At 43.0% G+C, this 18,937-nt stretch overlaps 1 protein-coding gene across 3 annotated transcripts in view; it reads right to left on the bottom strand.

Moving 5' to 3' along the window:
* The window catches only part of LOC105495047 (RAB3B, member RAS oncogene family), a 108,013-nt gene that overhangs the window by 21,107 nt on the left and 67,969 nt on the right, over positions 1-18,937 (bottom strand). For all 3 annotated transcript variants that reach the window (XM_071093036.1, XM_011764195.3, XM_011764196.2), the window contains 2 exons: positions 9,117-9,235; positions 4,494-4,618 (listed from right to left, as the gene is read on the bottom strand). In XM_071093036.1, coding sequence (XP_070949137.1) covers positions 4,494-4,618; positions 9,117-9,235 — 244 coding nt within the window. The remainder of the gene's footprint in view (positions 1-4,493; positions 4,619-9,116; positions 9,236-18,937) is intronic.

Genomic DNA, 18,937 nt, shown 5'->3' with positions numbered 1-18,937 from the left:
ACTCTACTCTTTGCCTGGCTAGCTTTTTCTCATCCTTTTGTTCTCACCTTAAGTGTTACTTTCTCAGAAAACCTTAACTCTCCAGCCTAAAATTAGGTTTCTCTCTTGCACTTTTTTCATAGCACTTGTGGTGGACTTATGTTAACTTCTATCTGTCCCCTTCATTCCCTCCTTTAGGAAACCACCATTTTAAACAGTTATATTAGGACTATGTTGCCATACTTGCCTCCCGCAGCCACTGAGATGGGCACATGACTCACAGGTGACCAATCATAATATTCCCTGCTATTGATACATAGTGGTTGGGAGAGAGAAGGTCTCTTTTCGCAGGAATTGGGAAGCCATGAATCTGCCATCATCCCTCTAACTCCCCATGCAGAGAGTCTGGCTATAGAAAGAGGCTGAGGGGATAAGTAAAGCTGAGAAATGGAGAGTGCAATTGAACCCTGGGTCTCATGGACTTCCCAGTTACAGGAGCTCATACATTCTCTCTTTTTTTTTTCCTTTTTCGAGATGGAGTCTTGCTCTGTCACCCAGGCTGGAGTGCAGTGGGGTGATCTCAGTTCACTGTAACTTCCACCTCCTGGGTTCAAGCAATTCTCCTGCTTCAGCCTCCTGAGTAGCTGGGACTACATGCTCAGCTAATTTTTGTATTTTTAGTAGAGACGGGGTTTCACTGTGCTGACCAGACTGGTTTCAAACCAGGCTGACCTCAAGTGATCCGCCCACCTCAGCCTCCCAAAGTGCTGGGATTACAGGCATGAGCCACTGTGCCCAGCCAATTCTATTTTTTTTTATTAAAGCTAGTTTGATTTGTGATTTTATCACTTGCAATAACAAGAGTCCTAACTCAAGTAGAACATATCATAATTTTAACAACTGTATTGAGCCATAATTCACATACCATATAGTTTACCCATTTATTTACACAATTTTTAATTAATATTTTTATAAGTATTTGTTTAATGTCTCTTTCCCCATTAGTTCCATGACAGTAAGGATTGCAGCTGTTTGTTCATCATTCATTATATCCTAAGTGCCAGGGCAGCACTTGGCTCAGCGTGCTCAATAAATGTTTTTCACTGAATAAGTAAAATGTATTAATGAATATCTACCCTATGCTGGGTCCTTAGGATAATGAAACAAATCAGACACAATCCATGCAGTAGAAGCCTAGGAGGAGAGATAAACATGTAAATAGGCAAGTTCTGGTGATCAATAGCAGAAAGCTCAGGGAGTTGAGTTGGGCAGAGATGGGTTACCTCGACCTGCCCAAACCTAACCAATTAATTAAGGTCTTCTTCAAGTACCTTCCTAAAAACACTGCACTAAGATTTAATTTCATGTGTTCTATCCGTGTTCCTAAATACATTTGATAGATTTATACGACTCCACTACTTGCTAATGGTATAAGCTTGAGCAAGTTATTTAACCTCTCTGAACCTCATTTTTGGACATGCTCTATAGTACCTACCTTGGTTTATAAAGAGACTTAAATGAGATAATTAATGCTAAACATTTCACATAGTGCCTTGTTAAATATATATTAGCTATGATTACGACATTTGCTGTATAGTGAAGTTAACTGGTTAGGAGCACAGGCTCTGGGAGCCAGACTACCGTGTGGGTTGAAATACTGGTTCTACGCTCTTACTAGCTGTGTGACTTTGGCAAGTTACACAACTTCTCTGTGCCTCACTTTTCTCATCTGTTAAACACACACACATACATACACACACACACACACACACACACACAAAATGTGGAGATAAGGAAAGAACATATCTTGGAGGGTTTTAGGGGGATTAAATTAGATGCGTAATACTTTAAAACACTTAGAATAAATAGTGCCTGACACAAGGTAAGCACCTAATAAGTGTTTAATCAATTCACCTTTAAAAAAATCTTAGAATGGCCATGTGTGGTAGCTCATGCCTATAATCCCAGCACTTTAGGAGGCCCAGGTGTGTGGATCATCTGGAGTCAGGAGTCTGAGACCAGCCTGGCCAACATGATGAAACCCTGTCTCTACTGAAAATACAAAAAATTAGCCAGGCATGGTGGTGAGTGCCTGTAATCCCAGCTACTCAGGAGGCTGAGGCAGGAGAATCGCTTGAACCCTGGAGGCAGAGATTGCAGTGAGCTGAGATCGCCCCACTGCACTCCAACCTGGGCGACAAGAGTGAAACTCCATCTCAAAAAAAAAAAAAAAAATCTTAGTGAGAAGGGCTTGGCAAGCTGGTATATTTTTTTCTAATACATATCCAAATATGTATTAGAAAATAAATACAGAAAATCATCCTGCACAATTCCAGTGGCACGAGTCCCCTCTTTGGGCAACACTACTCCAGACTCACACCATCCAGTGATTTATGGTTCCCTGATGCCACAAGGCTGTTCCTTGCCTCTGCCAGGGTTATGCCCCTGCCTGGAACACCCTTAACTCTAATCTTCACTTGACTGGTCCTACTTATCTTCAAGACTCCGCTTGGGCATCATGTTCTCTGACCCCAGGAGAATCAGGTTCCTCCTCTATGCTCCCCCAACATCCCTCTGTCACAGCCCTGACCACTTGGACTATGACTGTTACTGTGGGCTCTCTCACTGGATCGAGCTTCTTCAGACCAGGGAATGTTGCCTATTTCACAGCTCAGGGCCTAGAACAGAGTAGGCACGCAGGAAGTCTTCACTGGACAATAAAATAATGAACCCAAATACTTAACATCATAAACTTACTCAAAACATATTTTTGCATCCTCCGTGTCTGGCCGTATGCTAGGCACAGTAGGCACAAAGACAAACAAGATTCATTTCCTGTCTGCAAGGAGCTTTCAGGAGACAGACAAGTAAATGAGTGCATCCAAGTATGATGGGTACTGTGACTCTTCTATGTGTGGGGTGCATTAAGTGAGGGAACAAATAAAGAGCTCTGGCTGGGGGCTAGGAAAGGTTTCATAGAAGATGTGAAGTGCGAGCTGTTTTGAAAGCTGAGTGGGGGCTCAGCAGCTGGATGAGGGTAGAAGATGGGGAGTAGAAGAGAGCATTCCAAGCAGATGAAATATAGTCAGTCCAGGGAGAGTGCTGGGAGCCTCCAGGGAGGCTGCAGGTTGAAAGCCTAAAGGGACTGTCTGAAGTTCTCGAGGTGTGGGCTTCATCACTTGCTTATTGTTCTATGGACCACATGGAGGCACTTTCTGGACTCCAAGAACCTCTGCAATAGTGTAGAAACAGCAAGGCCCAAGATGACCCAACCTCCCTGTTTATTAAGCACTTATAGTTTGCTACAGTTTACAGGCCACCTTGGGGAGAATAAAGTATACGACACACACATACACACATACTCATAATACACATAATACAAATATATAAAACACACAATTCACACTTGTATTTTATACAGATTACCCATCTATAAGCCCACATATCTGTTCTTCAGAAACTATCAGAGACTTTAAACTCTCCACTCCTCAATACTTACAACACTTAGGATGTGAGATATACTTAGGGAGACTGGCTAAAAGCTAAGCAGTACATCTATTCTAGAGGGAGATTTCAAACTTTCAAACCTACAGGCATGGAACTCTTTTTGTAAGGCAACCTTACCCCGGACCCCAATACATAAAATAAAAGCAAAGGTAGGTAGAGTTCCGCTTTGGGGCCACTGAGACAGGTCTGGGCACCTAGGCCTCAAAGGAGCACAAGGATCAAAATATTTTAACCTTGAAAAAAGTCAGGACATTGATGAGCTACATACCCAAACCACATAATTTTGTTCCTTCATACAGTTCCTTTTGTTGTGAATTGTGTTTTGGTGAGAAGCATGAGTTTGCATTGAAATAAACTGTAAGAACAGCATATAAATACTCAGTGCTGGAAGGATGTTTGATATTCAGGACATGGTCACATTCAGCATACAGAGTCTGCTCTACAGTTGATGATGAAGAGGAGCGCTTCTCTGGAATAACGAGTTTGTTTTTATACTAGGACACTCTAAACCATATAACTGGTTATGTTTTCCTCTTGGCAATGGTTGCCAGGAAGCTCAAAGGCAACATTTTGGCCCAACTCTTGCAGGTGTCCAAGAACTTAATACTTACCCTAGCTTCCTCTTATTTTTCCCTCACCCTTGCTTTCCCTTTGCTCCAATTTTCTCACTTATTTATTTTTATTGTACTGTGACAATTTTTATAAGACATCTCAAGTCCTTTGTGGAAGGAACTGGTAAAAAAAAGAGTTTATAAATTTAAAATGTATTTACATATTCCATATAACAAAATATATACATATCAAAAATGATGAATTATCTAAAACTCACAGCACAAAGCCCATATGTACATCATACAAATATAAAACAACATGCACAGATCACATAGGTACATAATTCACAACCACAACACTAATGTCATAAATACAAACACACTCGTGCCCTGTTTACCCCACTCTCATGAGCATGTGTACACCTGCGCACGTGCACACACGTGTCATGTACATACCAAGCTGCTCTGCGAGGAGCCGGCCCTTCTCAGTGGGAACAACCCTCTCTTCCTCCATGTCACACTTGTTCCCCACCAGAATAACTTGTGCATTGTCCCAGGAGTAGGTCTTGATCTGAGTAGCCCTAAAATGAGATAGAAAGAGATATGTTAATCATATTCCTCTAGACTGAATGTCTGTGTCCCTACCTCCAGATTTATATGTTGAAGCCTAATCCCCAATGTAATGGTATTTGGATGTGGAGTCTTTGGGATGTAATTATGTCAATGAGGCTAGAGTCCTCATAAATGTGTCCATACAAGAAGAGAAAGAGGCTAGAGCCCTCTTTCTCTCTTGGCCATGGGAGGATACAACAAGAAGATGGCTGTCTCCGGATACTGGAGCTGCTGAAGCCTTGATCTTGGACTTCCTAGCTCCAGAACTGTGAGAAAGAAATGTCTGTCATTTAAGCCACCAAGTCTATAGCATTTTTGTTGTAGCAGCCCAAACCGACCAAGACACATACCCTCCTATGACAAAAAGAAAACTGCAAAGTGTGAAGAAATGGTTTCTCTACGACAGGACTAGCAACACCCAAGTTACTGCCAATTAATTCAGCTGAGGACAGACAGATACCTGTCCCTGCTGACTGTCACAGATGCTGACTCCTAAGCCCTAGCTGCAAACTTCATCCATCTCTTTGAAGTCCACCTCTACCATATCTGGCCATCCCTCTCCTCACTGGGCAGAGAGCTCTTTCTAAAACAGGTATTTGATCACAATGTATCCTTTCTTAAAAGCCTTCTCTGGCCCCCAGCTAGCTATGTGATCAAGTCCAGATTCCTTAGTTCAAGACCATTCATGCTGTGCCCTCTCCAGCCTCATTACCCATTCTCCTGCCTCCCAACCTTTTCACTCATTCCCCGAAAGCTCTTCCATGGCTTGTGCCTTTGCCTACACTGAGAATTCCTTCCCCACAACTAACTCATCCTCCAGGGCCCAGTGCTGATCCTACAACTGGGCCCAGTGCTGATCCCACAACTAAGTGGATCTAGGGGAACCTCTTCAAGCTTCCCCTAGATCCACTTAGCCTCCACCTCCTCCTATGTGATTCACAAACCTTCCCTGAAGCCTTGGATTATGATTATTTGCAGAAACCAAAATGTCAGCAGTGGTTACCTTCACATAAGATGATTATAAGACTTTTAAAAAATACTTTTCGGGCCGGGCGCGGTGGCTCAAGCCTGTAATCCCAGCACTTTGGGAGGCCAAGACGGGCGGATCACGAGGTCAGGAGATCGAGACCATCCTGGCTAACACGGTGAAACCCCGTCTCTACTAAAAAAAAATACAAAAAAACTAGCCGGGCGAGGTGGCGGGCGCCTGTAGTCCCAGCTACTCGGGAGGCTGAGGTGGGAGAATGGCGTAAACCCGGGAGGCGGAGCTTGTAGTGAGCTGAGATCCGGCCACTGCACTCCAGCCTGGGCGGCAGAGCAAGACTCCATCTCAAAAAAAAAAAAAAAAAAAAACTTTTCGGCCAGGCGTGGTGGCTCACAACTGTAATCCCAGCACTTTGGGAGGCAGAGGTGGGTGGATCACGAGGTCAGGAGATTGAGACCATCCTGGCTAACATGGTGAAACCCCATCTCCACTAAAAATTAAAAAAAAAATTAGCCGGGCATGGTGGCGGGCGCCTGTAGTCCCAGCTACTCAGGAGGCTGAGGCAGGAGAATGGCGTGAACCTGGGAGGCGGAGCTTGCGGTGAGCCAAGATGGCGTCACTACACTCCAGCCTGGGTGACAGAGTGAGACTCCGTCTCAAAAAAAAAAAAAAAAACTTTTCAAATTTCTGTACTTTTCACATTATTGAAAGTGAGCATGTATTACTTCTATAATTAAAAACAAAATTTTAAGAGGAAATAAAAAAGGACTCTCTTATATTATGGAGACATCTTTTTGTGGAGATGAGCCTAACATTCCCCAAAGACCCCATCAGTTAGAAGTGATTACTTCCTCTTTTGGTCTCCTGCACATTTACCATGGCACCTATTATATTTGGCTGAATTTCTATCTCTCCCTGAGGGCAAGGACCGGCTTATTCATCTTTGGGATGCCAATACCCAGCACAGAACACAGAGTAGAGAAGGTGTCAGTGAATGTTTGATAAATGAACGAGCCAGTGAATGGTTAGTCCTGAAGCAGATCTTGAATCTGACTCTACCCTGACACTGACAATCCAACTCAACCCTAACTGCAACCTGAACCTATTACTGACCCTGTTCTTAAAGCTGATCTTACCACCAACCTTCTCACTTATGGTGAGAAGCCATTCCCCCAAAGGATGGAATTCACTCAACCACCACTTCTTGTGGGCCCACAAGAAACCAGGCCCCATTCTGGGCACTGGGGCTTGGATGGCAGGTAGGGGTGAGGCTGAGACCAAGTTACCCACAGACAAAACTCAAATGCCGGGGCTTGGGAGAGATAGACACTCAGTCTTCAGACTCAAGACAGGTAACTTGGTCCAGCTCTCCTTATCTCCCATGCTACTCTTTTTTTTTTTCTTGAGACGGAGTCTCGCTCTGTCACCCAGGCTGGAGTGCAGTGGTGTGATCTCGGCTCACTGCAAGCTCCACCTCCTGGGTTCACGCCACTCCCCTGCCTCAGCCTCCCGAGCAGCTGGGACTACAGGCGCCCACCACCACGCCCAGCTACTTTTTTGTATTTTAGTAGAGACGGGGTTTCACCATGTTAGTCAGGATGGTCTCGATCTCCTGACCTCGTGATCTGCCTGCCTCAGCCTCCCAAAGTGCTGGGATTACAGGCGTGAGCCACCACGCCTGGCGCTACTCTTTCTTTCATCTTCCTCCCTCCTCCCACCCCATTTCCTCTCAGCTCCCAGATTAGCAACAAACTCAGGTTATTCTTGGAGGAATCATCACCAGGTGTTCAAGTCACTGTGTTCCTGAGGCAGAATGAACAGAGACTGAGGGAGGAAGGGAAGGGGGTCAAGGCCAACAGGGAAATGGGCAGTGCGGAGACACTTCAGGGGAGATGTGATGAGAGAGAAGAGGAGGAGCAGGGAGAGGGGAGGAAGGGAAGAAAATGATGAGTGGAGAGAGTAAAGGAAAGGGGAAGAGAACAGAGGAAGGAGAGGAGAAAAACCCAAGGTAGAGGGAAGAAAGAGTTATTAAAAAGGAAGGGGCAGAAACGAGGAAGAAGAGGATAACCAAGAGGCAGAAAAGAACACAGACCTCCAGGAATGACAGACATGCTGATGACACCCTGAACTGCTGGTCAGAACAGGGGAGTGTAGCAGGCAGCCCACAAGGTCACTCTCAGCTCAAGCTGTGTATGTGAAGCCAGCACAGCTTCACACAATTATGACAACTGCTCCCTGGGAGAAGCGAAATCCTCAAAGGGTCACTATTGGGCAAAAGGGAGCAGGAGATGAGCCCAGCACTGGCCTGCCCTGCTGCTGTGTGCCTGGCCTGCTCGGCCTCTCTGATTCTGAAGGACAGCCACTGCACAGATGTCCCATCTTCCCCCATCCTCATCTGAGCAGGGACACTGGGTCCTGGCCCTCCCTCTCACGTGTCCTTCCCCTCAGGCTCCCTTCTCCTGGGAATCGTGCCCCCGGAGGAAAGCTATAAGTTGCTCAGAGGTTGCAACTGTGGGGTGCTGTACTAATTTCCATTGTATATTGAGCCTTGATGAACTTGGACTGTATGTGCTCCTGGACACCCGGCTCAGCTCAGGGATAAACTTTATAGAGAAGTGCTATGTGGATTCACTCTCCACTAGAGCTACAGTAATCTTCCTGAAACACAAATCTGAACGTGTTGGTTTCTAATTCATATGTCATCATCTATGGGACAGAATCCAAACTCCTTATAGCAGCACACAAAACCCTTCGTGACCTGTGCCCTTCAACACTCACACCTACCTTCTCACCTTTGCACATCTGTACTTGTTTTCTGGAACACCCTTATTCATTTGTCCCTCGAGCTAACTCCTGTTCATCTTACAAAATGCAGCATATGTGTCAGCAACTTCAGGGCACCTTCTCTGACTCCCTAAACTGGGTCAGAGAGCCCTCTGCTGGGTTCCCACAGCTCTGATGACTGGCTTCATCACTGCACCTAGCACACATTTTCTTTTCTTTTTTCTTTTTAGACAGAGTCTCATTCTGTTGCCCAGGCTGGAGTGCAGTGGTGTGATCTCGGCTCACTGCAACCTCTGCCTCCCAGGTTCAAGCATTTCTCCTACCTTAGCCTCCTGAGTAGCTGGGATTACAGGCACGTGCCACCACACCTGGCTAATTTTTGTATTTTTAGTAGAGACGGGGTTTCACCATGTTGGCCAGGCTTGTCTCGAACTCCTGACCTCAGGTGCTCTGGCCACCTCGGCCTCCCAAAGTGCTGGGATTACAGGCGTGAGCCACTGCACCCAGCCTATCACATGATATTTTCATTCCTGCTTATGGATCTATCTTCCCCTCTCATCTGTGAACTCCTGAGGCCAGGAACCATGTCTGATTCATCTGGGTCATCGGGGCTTCCCTAGCACGCAATACAGGACCTAGCACATGTTAGGTTTTAATGAACAGTTTGCTAAATTAATGAATGAATATGAGTCTCATACCAATCTTGGACAGCATTGAAGGACTCTTCATTGGTGATGTCATACATCAGAATGAAGCCCATGGCCCCACGGTAATAGGCTGTCGTGATGGTCCGGTACCGCTCCTGCCCAGCTGTGTCCTGGGCAGGAAAAGAAAAGAAGCAATCTCTTAGAAAGTCTGCTTTGGTTCCTAAAAAGTCCCCAAGACAATTAACTAATAACCCAAGGCATTTTTTTTTTTTTTTGAGACAGAGTTTCGCTCTTGTTGCCCAGGCTGGAGTACAATGGTGTGATCTCAGCTCACTGCAACCTCTGCCTCCTAGGTTCAAGCGATTCTCCTGCCTCAGCCTCCTGAGTACCTGGGATTACAGCCATGCACCACCATGACCAGCTAATTTTGTATTTTTAGTAGAGACGGGGTTTCTCCATGTTGGTCAGGCAGGTCTCGAACTCCCAACCTCAGGTGATCCACCCGCCTTGGCCTCCCAAAGTGCTGGGATTACAGGGGTGAACCACCATGACCAACCCAAGGCATATTTAAGGAGCATCTATTATGTGTCTTGTATTGTGCTTGTTGACTAGAATAAAATGATTTTTAAAATCTCATAGAATTCAATAAGAATAATTAAAATCCTAATGGAAAAGTGGACAAGAGGCATGAACAAGTAAGTCACAGAAGAAACGTTGAGTGGGTAATTATTACATAAAAAGTTTTAACCTTATTTTTGTTTCTTTTTTTTTTTTTTTTTTTAAGACAAAGCCTTATTCTGTTGCCCAGGCTGAGTGCCCTGGCACAATCATAGCTCACTGCAATTTTGAATTTCTGGGCTCAAGCAATCCCCCCACCTCAGTCTCCAAATAGCTAGGACTAAGGTTTTGTGCCACTGTGCCCAGCCCCTTATTTTTAATAATTCCCATTATTGATAAGCATGCAGTGAAATATATAACTTCACATCTTGCTTGTGGGAGTGGAACTTGGTTTAGCCTTTCTGGGAATCAACTGGGAAGTCTTAAGAGCATTAAAAATGTGCATACTCTTTGACCCATAAATATTCCTTCTGGGAATTTTTCCTACAAAATTAGAAAAAATTTCCCTATAAAAATAGAAAATCAGACAAATACGTATGCACAAAAACACATTTGTTACAACTTTATCTAACAGTGAAAACATATCATCAACTTATATATTCAACAACAGGAGAATGATTAAAATGTAAGAATTTTTATGTAAGTTCATGTATGTAAGAATATTTAATGATATGAGACAATACTTGTATGTGTGATCTATTAGTTTTGTAACTATATGTGCACAGAAAAAAATAGAAGAAACACATCAAAAGGTTAATAGAGACTATCTTTGAATAAGAGACAAGAATTACTGAGATTTTAATTTTCTTCATGTAATTTTTTTTTTTTTTTTTTTTGAGACAAGGTCTCACTCTGTGACCCAGGCTGGAATGCAGTGGAGCAATCTTGGCTCACTGCAACCTCCAACCCCTGGGCTCAAGCGATCCTCCCACCTCAGCCTCCTGAGTAGCACACCACCATACCCGGCTATTTTTTGTATTTTTAGTACAGACGACATTTTACCATGTTGCCCAGGCTGGTCTCAAACTCTGGAGCTCAAGCAATCCACCCACCTCAGCCTCCCAAAGTGCTAGGATTACAGGTGTGAACCACTGTGCCCAGACTTCTTCATGTATTTTTATTATCTCTACGATGAGCACGTATTACTCTTATATAAGAAGAAATAAACAGTTTTTCAAAAAATAACTTGAAGACACTTCTTAATCATAAGTAGTTCATAGTCTAGTTGGAAAGACAAACACATAAGCAAGCAACAAAGACAAGACCAACAGCAAACTGGGATGCCTCCAAATTTTCCACACAGTCCTCATGTGAGGGACCAGCCAATCTTCTCTGTATCATTACAGTTTTACAATGTGCGATGCTTAAGCATGTATAAAACATGTCCTCATATATTATCTCATTTAAATTCTATGAGATTCCAGTGAGGTAGGTGTCATTATTATTTACATTTTATAGTTGAGAATGCAAAAAATGCAGAAAGGGCAAGTGACTTTCCCAAGGTCAAGGTCACAAAGCTAGTGACAAAAAGCTAGGCCTTAAATCTGGGACTTTTTTTTTTTTTTAAAGAGACAGGGTCTCACTCTGTCACTCAGGCTAGAGAGCAGTGGTGCAATCATCACAGCTCACCACAGCCTTGAACTCCTAGGCTCAAGTGATCCTCCCACCTCAGCCTGCCGAATAGCTAGGACTACAGGCGCTTGCCACTGTACCCAGTGTTTTTTGTTTTGAGACAGGGTGTCACTCTGTCATCCAGTCCTGAGTGCATGATCACTGCTCACTGCAGCGTCAAATTCCCAAGCTCAAGTGATCCTCCCACCTCAGCCTCTCAAGTAGCTAGGACCACAATGCACGTGCCACCCTGCCTGGCTAATTTTTTTTACTTTTGTAGAGACAAGGTCTCACTATGTAGTCCAGGCTGGTCTGGAACACCTGAACTCAAGTGATCCTCCTGCCTCAATCTCCCAAAGTGCTGGGATTACAGGCATGAGCCACCGTGCCCAGCCAAATCCAGGACTTCTGATTCCATGTCTAATGCAGGTACCACCACACCTCCATCAATGAAAGATTGCTTTATTCACAAGCATCTACTGAATGCCATCTATAGTTATAATAAAAATAAATAATGAGAAAAATAATTTCAGTATGCCATTATTTTTATATAGGTTGCACCTGTTATACACAAATGTTGGAAAACCCTGGAGAATATATGCTGTTACTCTCATCTTACAGGTGAGGAAACTAAGATTCATTCAGAAGTAATCTGTCTCTCTCCTGCACCCATTACAAAATATTGCCTTAGCCATGAACTATACTTAGTGTGATAATAACATGGAACAACCACCATACCTACCCTCAGGAAGCCTCAATAGAGTTGTGAAGGTAGCCAAGATATAACAGCAAATTGATAATTAGCAATATGAGGTAATATGTCATCAGCACCAGATATTTAAAAAAATGAGTTAGCCAGGCATGGTGGCTCACGCCTGTAATCCCAGCACTCTGGGAGGCCAAGGTAGGTAGATCACTTGAGGTCAGGAGTTTGAGGCCAGCCTGGCCAACATGGTGAAATCCCATCTCTATTAAAAATACAAAAGTTAGCCAGCCTTAGTGGTGTGCACCTGTAATCCCAGCTACCTGGGAGGCTGAGGCAGGAGAATCACTTGAACCCGGGAGGCAGATGTTGCAGGGAGCTGAGATGACATCACGGCACTCCAGCCTGGGTGAAAGAGCAAGACTGTCTCAAAAGACAAAAAAATGAGTCACACAAGTTCAGGTAAAGTAGAAACATGGTGGTTTGGGGTAGTCATGGAAGATGTCAAAGAGGAGATAATATATCCGTTAGGATAGGCTGGGTTCTTCAGGAACAAGCAATCTCAAATCTCAGTAGCTTAAACAACAAGGTTTTATTTTTTATTATTATTACATATCCATTAAGGATTGGCTGGGTGCTCTGCTTTTAGTCATCTTTATTCCAGGATAAAGACTGACAGAGCAACTACCAGAGGGGAAGAAAGTATGTGAGTCATGTATTGGCTCTAAAAACTTGCACTTTTCCTATTTCATTGGCCAAAGAAAGTCATAAACCCACACCCAACTTTCAAGGGGTAAGGAAGTGCCATACTATCATATGCTCAGGAGGAAAATGGGACTATATGGTAGAAGGCATAATGATCCCCATGGGTGGAATCTGTACCAAGCCCAGGAGCATCACATGAAAATGTGCTTATTTGGCAATATAAGGAGAACAACTTTTCTAAAGAAGAGTTTTCCAAGCAGAAAAGTAAAGGAGTGGTATTTTGGCAGACGGGAGAGTTTTTGACAGTGAGTACTCCTGAAGAACTTAAGGAATGGTGGGAGATGGGACATAGGTAGGTGATGAAGCTAGAAAGAGGTCTGAATACTATGCTATGGGGTATGGACTTTATCTTTTAAGATCAAAGATTTTGAGCCAAGGGATTAACATAATTAGATCTGAGATTTAGAAAGATCACTCTAACAATGGTGTAGAGGATGGACTGGAAGGAGAAAAGATAGGAGGCAGGAAGGCTGGTTAGAAGATCTTTGCAGTAGTACAGGTCAGACTAAATAAGAATTTGAGCTAGAATGGTAACAACAGGCATAGAGTAAGAACAGATTCATTGAGGTATTTAAGAGGTAAAATTACAGGGAATGGTGATAGATTAGATGAAGAGAAGAAAAACAAAGATAGCAGTTGTTTCTGTCAGGTCTTGGCTTCTCCATGTCCTCAGCAATTCAGCTCTGGCCCAGACTGGCATAACCTTACTCCATAAAACAAAACCTGCATCTAACATACTCACCCTCCTTGGAGAGCATACAAATCACCATCTCCTTTTCACTGAGCAAGGTCTTTGAGCATCTTACTCTCCATCTGACTCAGCTTATAAAGTATTCCTTCTGAACACATACAGCAGTTCTCCCTATGAGTTCTGGAAGATATTTTCTCCAGCTCATGAGTGAGTGGGAGGATAAATGAATAGATGAATGGATAAGTGAGTGAATGAATAAATGAGTGAGTGAACATTTAACACTGGAAATCTTAGACATTATTGAGAGATATCTGCCATATCCACATCAAAGCTCTGTGTGTTTGTAATTAAGAAACATCAAAGCAGTATTTGATCCACTCCTCCCATGCCCTTGCCTCTGCTTCCTGAGCTCCTCAGAGCCAACTCCAAAGAAGAGACTGCCCACTGATCTGTAGGTTCAGTCCCTAAATCCTGTCCTGCAGGATTTGGAATTAAGCCACTCTTCCTGGTCTAGAGGCCCAGGCAGGATTTCTGAGTGCCTGCACTGCCATCAGGCCTCAACTCTCCTCAGTCTACCTACACTATGCCCTGTTATTCTGTGAGAATGTCTAGTCTTCCATCTCTGCCTGAAGCCTAGCCCCGTGCCCAAGCTCTCCAAAAGAAGAGTCTTGTCACTCAACTGAATCCCAACTAATTAGAAATTCTGGTATATACCCCATAAATGAGTTTGGACATGGAGTCAGTTTTATCTCTGTACTACCAGTATGTAGCACAGGGCTGTGCACACAGTAGCAATTCAACCACTGTTTGTTAAACAAAAAGGCCATATAGTCTTGAGGTTAAGACCATGATCTTCGGAGTTAGGCTTCTGGGTGTGAATCCTGATTCTACCACTTACTCACTATGTGACTATAGTACACAGCCTCTAAAATGGCTTCTAAAATGTCTCCTGATATTCATGCTTTTGTGTAATCGTCTCTTTGGGCAACTTACCTATTGGAGCCTTAGTTTCTTCATCTATGAAGTGGGAATAATAACAATACTTCATTTTATTGCACTTCAACTTATTACACTTTGCAGATATTGCATTTTTTACAAATTGAATGTTTGCGGTGACCCTATCTCAAGCAGGTCTATCAGAGCTATTTTTCCAACAGTATGTGCTCACTTCATGTCTGTGTCACATTTTGGTATTCTAACAATATTTCAAGTCTTTTCATTATCATTATATCTGTCATGTTTATCTGTGATCAGTGATCTTTGATGTTACTATTGTAATTGCTTTAGGGTGCCATGAACCACACTCATATTAAGGCAGTTAACTTAATGTTATGTGTGTTCTGAATGCTCCGCCAGCCAGCCATTCCTTCATCTCTCTCCCTCTCTTCAGGACTCCCTATGCCTTGAGACACAACAGTATTAAAATTAGGCCAATTAATAACCCTACAATGGGCCGGGTGTGGAGGCTCACGCCTGTGATCATAGCATTTTTGGGAGGCCGAGGCAGGTGGACCACTTGAGGTCAGGAGGTTGAGACCAGCCTGGCCAACATGGTGAAATCCTGTCTCTAATAAAGATACAAAAATTAGCCAGGCATGGTGGCAGATGCCTGTAATCCCAGTTACTCAGGAGGCTGAGGCAGGAGAATCACTCGAACCCAGGAGGCAGAGGCTGCAGTGAGTCAGGATCACACCACTGCACTCCAGCCTGGGTGACAGAGCAAGACTCCACCTCAAAATAATAATAATAATACCACCACAATGGCCTCTAAGTGTTCAAGTGAAAGGATGAATTACACATCTCTTGCTTTAAATCAAAAGCTAGAAATAGTTAAGCTTAGTGAGGAAGGCATGCCAAGAACTGAGATGGGCTGAAAGCTAGGCCTCTTGTACCAAACGTTAGCCAAATTGCAAATGCAAATGTAAATTTATTGAAGGAAATTAAAAATGCTACTCTTGCGAACACATAAGTGGTAAGAAAGCAAAACAACCTTATTGGCAATATGTAGAAAGTTTTAGTGGTCTCTGGACAGAAGATCAAACCAGTCACAATCTTTCCTTAAGCCAAAGCCTAATTCAGAGCAAGGCCTTAACTCTCTTCAATTCTATGAAGGCTGAGAGAGGTGAGGGAACTGCAGAAGAAAAGTCTGAAGCTAGCGGAGGTTGGTTCATGAGGTTTAAGGAAATAAGCTATTTTCATAACCTAAAAGTGCAAGGTGAAGCAGCAAGTGCTGAGGTAGAAGCTGCAGCAAGGTTATCCAGAACACCTGCTAAGATCATTGATGAGGGTGGCAACATTAAATAAGTGATTTTCAATGTAGACAAAATAGCATTGGAAGAAAATGCCATCTAGAACTTTCATAGCTAGAGAGAAGTCAATGCCTGGCTTCAAAATTTAAAGAACTGGCTGCCTCTCTCGTTAGGGGTTAATGCAGCTGGTGACTTTAATTTGAAGTCAATGCTAATTGACCATTCTGAAAATCCAAGGGCCCTTCAAAATTATGCTAAATCTACCCTGCCTGTGCTCTGGAAATCGAACAACTAAGCCTGGATGACAGCACATCTGTTTACAATATGGTTTACTGAATAATTTAAGCCCGTTGTTGAAACCTACTCTCAGGAAAAAATATTCCTTTCATAATATTCCTGCTTATTGACAATGTGCCTGGTCATCAAGATCTCTGATGGAAATATACAAGGAGATTAATGTCTTCATGCCTGCTAACACAACATCCATTCTGCAGCCCATGGATCAAGGAGTAATTTTGACTTTCAAAGCTTATTTGGACCTGGGCAAAGTAAATTGAAAACCTTCTGGAAATAATTCACCATTCTACCATTAAGAATATTTGTGATTCATGGGAGGAGATAAAAATATCAACATTAATAACAGTTTGAAATAAATTGATTCCAAACTTTGGAATTATGGATGACTTTGTGGGGTTCAAGACATCAGTGGATGAAGTAATTGCAGATCTAAGATCTTGTGGAAATAGCAGGAGAACTAGGATTAGAAGTGGGACCTGAAGATGTAACTGAATTGCTGCAATCTCACGATAAAACTTGAATGGATGCAGTTGCTTCTTACAGATGAGCAAAGAAAATAGTTTCTTGAGATGGAGTCTACTCTGGTGAAGATGCTGTGAACATCCTTGAAATGACAACAAAGGATTTAGAATATGACATATACATAGTTGGATAAAGCGGTAGCAAGGTTTGAGAGGACTGATTCAAATTTTTAAAGAAGTTCTACTATGGGTAAAATGCTATCAAACAGCATCACCGTGCAACAGAGAAATTTTTCACGAAAAGAAGAATCAATCAATGCAGCAAACTTCACTGTTGTCCTATTTTCAGAAATTGTCACAGTCACCCCAGTCTTCAGCAACCACCAACCTGATCAGTCAGCACCCATTAACATCAAGGCAAGACCCTCCACCAGCAAAAAGATTAACACTCACTGAAGGCTCAGATGACTGTTAGCATCTTTTAGCAATAAAGTATTTTGTTGGTTTGTTTGAAACAGGGTCTCACTCTGTTGCCCAGGCTGGAGTGCAGTGGCGGGATCAGAGCTCACTGCAGCCTCAACCTCCTGTGCTCCAGTGATCCTCCCACCTCAGCCTACCAAAGTGTTAGGATTATAGGCATGAGCCACCACATCTGGCCTAAAGTATTTTTTAATTAACATATGTAAATTGTTTTAGGCATAATGTTACTACACACTTAATAGGCTACTATAGTATAAACATGGCTTTTATACGCACTGGGAAACAAAAAATTCATGTTACTTGCTTTAGTGCAATATTTACTTTATTGTGGTGATCTAGAACTGAACCTGCAATATATCTGAGGTATGCCTGTACCTACCTCAGAGTTTTGTGAGGATTAATAATGTTATTATATGCGAAGTGCTTAGAACAGTTCCTGGTGTGTAGTAAATACCACAGTCACCAGTTATTGTTTTTGTACTTCCAAAGACAGTTCCAGCAGCAGCCAGCTTCCCAGGGTCTGCCCTGCTAGAGTGGATGGGTCTCATGCTGTATGAGTCATTTCCCATTCCATTCAAACCTGCCCAGGGCTGCCTCCAGCCAGAGCATCAGTATAATGTTTCCCTTAAAGAGCAGCAACATGGCCTGATAGAAAGAGAATGGGTGAACTTAAGAGTTGAGCAGGCCTTGACCTAACTCCCAGCTCTGCCATTAATCAGCAATGTGATTTTGGACTGGTTGGTTATTTTCTCTCTCTGAGGCTCAGTTTCCTCACATCTGGAATGGAAATAAAAATGCCTACTTGGTAGAGTTTTCACAGTAAGATGTTTTTTAAGTGTCTGGCTTATAATAGGTATCCAAACATAGAAGTGTTTATTATTTAATTTTTAAATTAATTTTTTAAATAATTGAGCCTTAGTTTCCTCAACAGTAAGGTGGTGATAATAATATTATACTTTGAAGTGATTGTGTGAGAATGACAGATAATGTAGGGGTAGAGCCTAGCAGAGCACTGGCCGCATGGTAGGTGCTCAATAAAGCCCATAGTAAGTGCTGTTATTACTGTTGATATTGTTGACACTTTTATTTCACTTAAAGAAAAGCAAGGTTGGAAACACAACACTCCAGCTCTCACTATCCTGTGCTCTATGGAAAGCAGCCCAGAGAATCACTCCTGAATCTTTCCCTTTTATTTTTAAAAATCACATTGATGAACATTGATTCTCCTCCCACTGATGAGAGTCAGAAATAGAACCACAGAGGAGATCGGAAGGAGGAGAAGGAAGGAGGAATGACTCACTGGCTACTTGAGGAAGGAGACCATGTCATCAAGAGAAATCAATTCACTTCTACACAACAGACATTCATGGAGCTCTTCATACTGGCAGAGGATTATGCCAGAGCACAGACATGAGAGTAAGCACCACTGCTCTGGTCTCCCATAGCCCGGTCAGTGTGGCAGACAGACACATGGGCAAGAGAGAAGGGGACTAATGTTAACTGAACACCCACTATGTTCTGAGCACTTTGGTAAGTGCTTTATATATGAGACCCATTACATTATTTGTGGCAACAAAATAACACTGTTAGTTGGGCATTACTACATGCCAGGCACATGTTAGGAGGCACCTTTCTTATTTTATTTGATTTTCAAAACACCCTTCTGAAATACTACTATCTCTATTTACAGATGAGGTAAAGTTTTAAATAACTTGCCTAAGATCTTGCAGTCAGTTCATTTCAGACTGAGATTCAAACCTGGTCTGTCTGATTCCAAAGCTTGTGCTGTTTCCAGGATGCCGTTTACATTATTTCTCTTAATTGTTATATCAGCTTGAAGGAGGACAAGTTTGAGTCCCCATTTGATATATGAATTAACTGAGGCTCATGGAGGTTAAGTAAATTGCTAGGGTCACAAACAATAAGGAGGCAGACAGAATCCAAATTCTGGCCAGGCACGGCGGCTTATGCCAGTAATCCCAGCACTTTGGGAGGCC

Source organism: Macaca nemestrina, chromosome 1, assembly GCF_043159975.1.
Source record: "Macaca nemestrina isolate mMacNem1 chromosome 1, mMacNem.hap1, whole genome shotgun sequence".
NCBI classification, from domain to species: Eukaryota; Metazoa; Chordata; class Mammalia; order Primates; family Cercopithecidae; genus Macaca; species Macaca nemestrina.
Note: the sequence above shows the minus strand (reverse complement) of the source record. Positions and strands in the feature narration are given on the sequence as shown.